The sequence below is a fragment of the Saccostrea cucullata genome, unplaced genomic scaffold, assembly GCF_032062105.1.
Source record: "Saccostrea cucullata isolate Sc308-1 unplaced genomic scaffold, CSIRO_AGI_Scuc_v1 ctg15097, whole genome shotgun sequence".
In the NCBI taxonomy this organism is placed as follows: domain Eukaryota; kingdom Metazoa; phylum Mollusca; class Bivalvia; order Ostreida; family Ostreidae; genus Saccostrea; species Saccostrea cuccullata.
In genome coordinates, this window is record NW_026918601.1 from 1 (window position 1) to 8,113 (window position 8,113).

At 34.9% G+C, this 8,113-nt stretch overlaps 1 protein-coding gene across 1 annotated transcript; it reads right to left on the reverse strand.

Moving 5' to 3' along the window:
• Positions 1-150: 150 nt before the first annotated feature.
• Positions 151-7,884, reverse strand: LOC134268404 (metallo-beta-lactamase domain-containing protein 1-like). The gene is made up of 6 exons (XM_062750652.1): positions 7,760-7,884; positions 7,479-7,553; positions 7,086-7,184; positions 5,622-5,785; positions 2,487-2,601; positions 151-1,873 (listed from the first exon to the last, which is right to left on the reverse strand). Exons 2-6 carry the CDS (start codon positions 7,531-7,533, stop codon positions 1,608-1,610), a joined length of 699 nt encoding a protein of 232 aa, XP_062606636.1. The 5' UTR covers positions 7,534-7,553; positions 7,760-7,884; the 3' UTR covers positions 151-1,607.
• Between the last annotated feature and the right edge of the window lie 229 nt (positions 7,885-8,113).

The window sequence follows — 8,113 nt, forward strand, 5'->3', positions numbered from 1 at the left end:
TGAACAATCATGGATTTGCTATTTTTAGAAAATGATTTTTAAAGAATTTTCCTATATATATCTTTAAAAACTTTGGTCGGCCATTTTGGCCCCGCCCTACCCCTGGGTCATATGGAATTCATCATATATAAATATGATGAATTATGGCTTTGTCATTCTTGAGAAGAAGATTTTTAAAGAATTTTCCTATATATTTCTATGTAAAACTTTGGTCGGCCATTTTGGCCCCGCCCTACCCCTGGGGGTCATGATTTGAACAAACTTGAATCTACACTACCTGAGCATGCTCCCATATAAATATGATGAATTATGGCTTTGTCATTCTTGAGAAGAAGATTTTTAAAGAATTTTCCTATATATTTCTATGTAAAACTTTGGTCGGCCATTTTGGCCCCGCCCTACCCCCGGGGGTCATGATTTGTACAAACTTGAATCTACACTACCTGAGCATGCTTCCATATAAATATGATGAATTATGGCTTTGTCATTCTTGAGAAGAAGATTTTTAAAGAATTTTCCTATATATTTCTAGTATGTAAAACTTTGGTCGGCCATTTTGGCCTCGCCCTACCCCCGGGGGTCATGATTTGAACAAACTTGAATCTACACTACCTGAGCATGCTTCCATATAAATATGATGAATTATGGCTTTGTCATTCTTGAGAAGAAGATTTTTAAAGAATTTTCCTATATATTTCTATGTAAATCTTTGGTCGGCCATTTTGGCCCCGCCCTACCCCCGGGGGTCATGATTTGAACAAACTTGAATCTACACTACCTAAGGATGTTTCCCCATAAGTTTCATCTTTCATGGCACAGTGGTTCTTGAGAAGAAGATTTTTAAAATATGCCACCAAATTTTCATTAATTCCCAATTATCTCCCCTTGAATGAGGGCGTGACCCTTCATTTGAACAAAGCTGAATCCCCTTCACACAAGGATACTTTGTGGCAAGTTTGGTTGAAATTGGCCCAGCGGTTCTTGAGAAGAAGTCGAAAATGTGAAAAGTTTACAGACAGACGGACAGACGGACGCCGGACAAAATGTGATCAGAAAAGCTCACTTGAGCCTTCGGCTCAGGTGAGCTAAAAACATTTTCAGCCTGGTTTACTAGATCTATAGTGTTCAAGTTGAACAATAGTCTGGTGTAAGCTGACAAGGAAATATTTGGGTTTTCTAAGGGAATGTTTCAATACCAAATCACTATGTTATATAACAGTATAATGGAAGAACTTTTAAATGATATTGAAAACATTTTTGAACACTGTACACAAGTTTTGCTAATAAACCTCACAATGTACCACATATACACCTCAACATGTGATAAATGCAGTATGTAAATATTTCATTTAACAGTACTCAGTAACATATTGTCTAGATCAACAACCCTTATGATGATATTTACCATTCACTTTGACAGATGACATTTTTTTCAAGATGAATCAGACACAGCCAGATTCAATAATGTAATCACAAAACTACTGTAACAGTGTATATGCATTATCAAATGAAGTACAGGGTTGTGGCCAGACATTAAGAAAATTTTAAGAAAACTTCCTAGTTGCATAAGATCTATTTTTAGATCACACATGGCCTTTCACTGAATTTCAAGAATCCTCCTCCACCACTGTATATTCACAGACTGCTGATATTTGATCCCCTGATTGGCTGATTTCCTCCTCGTACATTACAACCCTCATGGACGACCTCTTGTACTCATCGGGAACCTTGAACATTTTACCATGTCCAGGAACTATGTAATCCGCCCTTCCCAGCACGTCTATCCTGCCCTCTTGTTGGAGTTCTGGATTTTCACTATTGTCCTGCCATAAACTGGGTTCTTCCAAGTCCTCCAGGCATTCAAATAAATCACCTACAATTAATACATTGATCAATCTAATTAAAATTAGATGTCAGATCCACTCGCATACTCGCTACACTAACAGCTAACAACATCCAATAGAGGGTCATGATAGAGGGAAATTCTATCAACTAATCAAATCATCGCCTGCAAAACCATCATTGTATATTTGCTGAAACAAATAAGTCCAGAGTTGTTCCGAATTTGATCTCTGACGTGACCCTCTATGGGATGTTGTTAGATGTTAGTGTAGTGAGTATGCAAGCGAATCTAACATTTAATTTTAATTAGATTGTCAATAAATATGTTAATAATTTTTTGTAACAGTTCAACAGTAATTCGATTATTGTCTTATTGAGGGACAAACTTAAGTTTTATTATTCCTCAAAGATAACTGACAATCTATAAGAAAAACAATTCTAAACCTTATTTAAGAGACAGAGAGACAAGGGTCATCAGTATATTATATATTATAACACACTTCCATTTAATAAATACATAAATATGTAATAATATGTAAACATTATGCAAATCTTTCACCTTTTTGGGATCATTAATGTATATGAACTTTCCAAAGTCTGTAGACTAGACTGTGAATGGATAGGTGTAATGATGGTTCAATTACCTGTCACTGCCACGGTCCCCAGACCTGTGTTACTGACAATGACTGAGATGTCGGACCCCGTGTGTCCAGGGGTGGGGACTACTTCAACATCATCATCTATCTCATAAGGAATTCCCTAAAACCACAACAAAAAAAAAATCGTTAACTTCAATATATCTCTTATCATATAAAGCACCATAATCAACCCCCTTTTTATCAATTCATTAGAATGATTATATAAGTAATGGGCAGAAACTTGCATCAAATTTTAATCTTTCCAATAATTGAGCACTTGAAGTATACCAAAGATTAACTGATTTTTCATTATACATGTAGTTGAAAAATGGAAAACACTTCTACCTTTAACACAATTTGTATTAAATCATGACCCTCTGGGGCCATGAAATGAACAAACTTGATTCTAGTCACTGTCAAGAAGCTTTGATGTAAATAGTTCGTTTCTGGCCTTGTGGTTTTTGATCGAGATTTTAAATTTCAATATTTCTTAATTATCTTCCCTTGGAAGAGGATGCATCACTTCATTAGAATATTAGAATAAATCTGAATGCCATCATTGAAGGAAACTCTTTGCCATGTTTTGATGAAATCCACCCAATGGTTTTGGAGGAGAGAGAAAAAATTGTAAAATCTTTACCCAAAAAATTGAACATTAAATCTTGATCAGAAATTGGTTCAGGTGAAAAAAGGTGAAATAAAACAAGAAGTCCATGGGCCACATCACGCAAATGAGCACAGTAGTTAGGAAAAGCAGAGATTAGATTGGTATTGTAAAGTTACAATGGGTTGAATTGACTCTACCTCACTCACTAGGACCCCTCCATATCAATCTTGATTTGAAACTAGTGTTAACTGTAACGGTGACCGTTACAGTCACTTACAGATGTTCCCCAAACGCTCCCAATGTCCCTTTTAGTGCCCTATTCCTGTAAGATTTTTTAAATGCTCAGTATCAAAAGGTTTTATTGTGGAATATAAAAGTTACAATCATATTAACTATATTTCATTTAATTTTTACATGCGAGCGCATGTGCATGCATATGCAAGATAATAATGGCATGTTGATTAAGCGATTAACATATCTTTCTATTTTGAGATTCAAAGAAAACAAGAGGTCCATGGGCCACATCGCTCACCCGAGCATTGTGGCTAGGAAAAAGTAGAAATTGGTTTACTATTGAAAAGTTTAAATCCAAAAGTTTGGCCCCGCCCTATCCCCGGAGGTCATGATTTGAACAAACTTGAATATACACTACCTGAGGATTTATCCATATAAATATATGAGCAATTATGGCTTTGCTATTCTTGAAAAGAAGATTTTTTTAAAGAATTTTCCTATATATTTCTATATTAAACTTTGGTCGGCCATTGTGGCCCCGCCCTACCCCCGGGGTCACGATTTGAACAAATTTGAATCTACACTACCTGGGGATGCTTCCATATAAATATGAGCAATTATGGCTTTTCTGTTCTTGAGAAGAAGATTTTTAAAAAATTTTCCTATATATTTCTATGTAAAATTTTGGTCGGCCATTGTGGCCCCGCCCTACCCTCGGGGGTCATGATTTGAACAAACTTGAAACTACACTACCTTGGGATGCTTCCATATAAATATGAGAATTATGGCTTTGCTGTTCTTGAGAAGAAGATTTTTAAAGAATTTTCCTATATATTTCTATATAAAACTTTGATCGGCCATAGTGGCCCCGCCCTACCCCCGGGGGACATGATTTGAACAAATTTAAATCTACACTACCTGAGGATGTTTCCCCATAAGTTTCATCTTTCCTGGCACAGTGGTTCTTGAGAAGAAGATTTTTAAAACATACCACCAAATTTTCACTAATTCTCAATTGTCTCCCCTTGAATGAAGGCGTTGCCCTTTATTTGAACAAACTTGAATCCCCTTCACCCAAGGATGCTTTGTGGCAAGTTTGGTTGAAATTGGCCCAGCGGTTCTTGAGAAGAAGTCGAAAATGTGAAAAGTTTACAGACAGACGGACAGACAGACGGACAACTAGACAGACGGACGCCGGACAAAATGTGATCAGAAAAGCTCACTTGAGCCTTCGGCTCAGGTGAGCTAAAAATACAGATATAAAGTTACCATTTTTCAAGTATATACTAAGTCATTTTAATACCTATTCACATTTTTTTTCTCTACTGATTTTAACCTCGGGCTCGGAGTTGGGTTTTTTTCCCAAGACAAGGTAGGGTTAAAGTCGACTAAGGGTATATGCCGATAATTGACAAATCAATATGAACTTATTCAATTGTAGTTCCATTCATACAAAACTATTTTCCTTTCTTTTGAGAATTTTTTTAAATATTTCCTCTCAGGCCATTTTGACAACTCTGGTACCTGTGTCTAGTAAATTTTATGTTTTTTGTAAATAAATACATACAATAAATACGGAGAAGGAACATATATTGCTTTTCAATAAATGGAAAATCGCTTTTTTATTACGCAATTCAAAAAAATTTCTAATAAATTTCAAAAGTAAAATAAAAGAAGAATTTCTGGCATTAAGATATTATAACAAATCAGTAGAATTTAACGATATTAACGACATCTGAAGGAAAAGGCTATAAAAGGTTTATTTCACATCTTTGTTCATCTGCACCAATGACATACCAATGACATTGACCTAAGTTTCAAGGTCAAGGGTCAAAAGACATACTTTAGTATGTTACATGTCTTGACATTTAGTTCTTAATTCTGCATGAATATAAAAAAAAACTCAAGTTCTTGAGAAGCTAGAATTCTTAAACAGTGAAAATGTGAAAAGTTATCAGGAGGGAAGGATCGAGGAACTAAAGACAAAATGTGATTAGAAAAGCTCACTAGAGCTTAAAATGCGTCATAACATACATCAGGCCCCAGGATCATGAAACATCTTAAGCTTAAGTCAAAATATTCATGTTGTACTAGAGTTTTGATTAAGTCAAGTAGACAAAAATTAAAATATGTTTTAATATTGCTTTGCAAAAGTGTTGTTATCTGCGAAATTAGAAATTATTTCAATAATAAATAAACATTTAACAGGCGATAAAAAATTTGACTTAAGTCAAAGTCTGTTTCATGATCTTGGGACCTGGCAATTAAAAAAAATTCTTAAATCACAATCAAGACATTACTGTTTTAAAATCATGCATTTGGTACTGGTCTCCCACACACACATCATAGGAGAGAATGTGTACAGCATTGGAAAAGATGCTCAGATTCCCAACATGATCAGAATGGCCGTGGGTACACACACAGTAGTTTATTTTTTCTGGGGAGAGTCCATTCTTCTGTAGACCTACAAGATAGTAATTTTATTTTTTAAATCCACTCTCAATTGAATATTTCTATACTGTAAATGTATTTTTATAAATGAATGCCCTTTGATACAAATGCCTATCACTTCCCCAGTATCCATTCAGGCCTGTGGCAGGACTTTTCTAAATTCATAATGTTTTTTTACCCTCTTACCTTGAAGTTTAACATACTTTTCAAAAACATTACTTCAAAGATTGGCCATAACTTTTGAAAGAGAAAAGATAGGGCTTTCATATTACACAAGTGAATTACCTGTGACAAGACCTTTAGACAAAATATATCATGGTTTTTACCCAATAACCTTGACCTTGAAATTTGACCTACTTTTTAGAAACTTTATACTTGGTCATAACTTTTGATTGAGAAGAGATATAGGGCTGCCATATTTCACATGTGTATTACCTGTGACCTTTTTTTAATATCTATGATTTTTTTTTTTTTTGCTGTGTGACCTTGATCTTGAAGTTTGACCTATTTTTACAAATGTTTTCTTTCTTTATATCTTTTTACAGAGATGAGATTGTCCTTAACAGGATGTTTCTGTGCATGCTATTATTTTTACCCCTTGACTTCATGTTTCAGTCTTTACGACAACTCACTGGTCCGAAGACCGAGGCCAGTGAATTTTGATGTCGGGTCAGTGAAAATCAAAATTCAAGAAGTCCGATGGGCTTGTTGATTATAAAAATCATACAGAGTCAAAATATTTTTTAACTGTCTTACTTGCGTAAATTTCATTAATATATAAAATAAAAAGACTAAGCACATGTTGTTGAATCGTATTATTATAACCCTATTAGAACATGGATGTTTTACGTAACAACCGGAACTAACTAGTAACTATTAACTAGTACATAAAATGTGCGAAGTTCCAATGAACAACTTACCGAAACGCGACAAATGACAAAAAATGGCGGCATTTCAAAAGTTGAAGTACGTAAACATGTATAGATTTACAGTTATGAAAATGTATTTATTTTATTTTTTTTAATTAAGGGGCCAGTAAAAATTCTGGTGGGCCAGTAAATTTTGAAAGTTCACTGGTCCGACTGGCCAGTTAGTTTGAAATTTAGTTTTCGTGAAGACTGATGTTTGACCTAGTTTTTCAAATTTTTTAACTTTGGTGAGACATATGATAAGGCATACATATAACTTATAAGATTCAGTATATCATAAATAATGGCATCCCATCCACTAAGACACTGAAAGCGGGGGACCACATGAAATAATTGCTTGTTTCAGCTGCACATGAAACCATGCATTATGTTTTTCAGACATACCATCCAGAATGTGGTCTCTGTCCCAAGGATTACCAGTATCCACAATAATATTCTTAGGGCCCTTGATCAAGCTAATACTCCCACATGCTCTTTGCTGGCCTAAAAGAGAAAAAGTCACTTAATGGTCCATACTAGTTTCCATACTTTTTAACATTTGCTCTATCTGCAGCTGCTCAGTGCAAAGAATTAAAAATAAAAAAAAATCACAAATCCATTTTTCTAGGATTAATTAAATTATATTATATTAGTTCAGTATGAGAAGACTCACGTAAAAAGACAAACGAATACAAATCTTGAAATAAATAAAGCGACCTATGCAAACACGAACCTTGCACATGCAAACTGCAGCTGCATGGTGTTGATGCTAGACAAGTTTATTAAAGTGCGACATACCTTGGCCCTCCGCTTTGCTGTAGCCTTCCTTCAAAACAACGACTTCGTATGACATGGTGTCTTTTCCGGAAAAATCTGCTGAGGAACAATCATACGCTGAGCAAATTGTTTTATAAAATTTGTAAACATGGCGGGATTGACTAATCGCCGCTGCAGAAAAGAAAACATTGAACCCGGAAATGTCGCGTCCTTTTAAAATTGAACAGTTTAATTACAATTTGTTTAATAATCAGACATTTTGAAATTTAAGCTGATCTTTGATCACAATATAAAAATCTTACCGTCACTCACAAACTCGGGCAATACCCTCAGATTTTACCTGACGTTTCTATATTATCGGATTAGACGATCTGGAAACTTCTCGAAAATAAAAGAAGTGTTCTGTGTTAAACTCAGTAATTTAGAATAGCAGCGCAGAAAAAAGTCCTTTTTGAAGAATATTGTGAAAAAAATAAGAATTTTGGAAAAGGGAAATAAAAATTAACAGAAATTTCGAAGATCGGCACACGGAAAACAGAATATGAACAGTAAAACCCGCATAATCCGATACCCATGCAGTCTGTTCTGCTGTGAATTCCGACTTTCATTTTTTGTCCCTCGTTTTCGCCAAAGCGAGGGGACAATAAATCTCATTC

What these genes read in the sequence shown, in the direction of transcription:
- LOC134268404 (XM_062750652.1), bottom strand. Translation starts at nt 7,533, where the DNA reads ATGTCATACGAAGTCGTTGTTTTGAAGGAAGGCTACAGCAAAGCGGAG. An exon ending in CAGCAAAGCGGAGGGCCAAG is followed by an intron (nt 7,185 to 7,478) that starts GTATGTCGCACT and finishes TTTCTCTTTTAG; the next exon opens with GCCAGCAAAGAGCATGTGGG. An exon ending in CAGAGACCACATTCTGGATG is followed by an intron (nt 5,786 to 7,085) that starts GTATGTCTGAAA and finishes ACTATCTTGTAG; the next exon opens with GTCTACAGAAGAATGGACTC.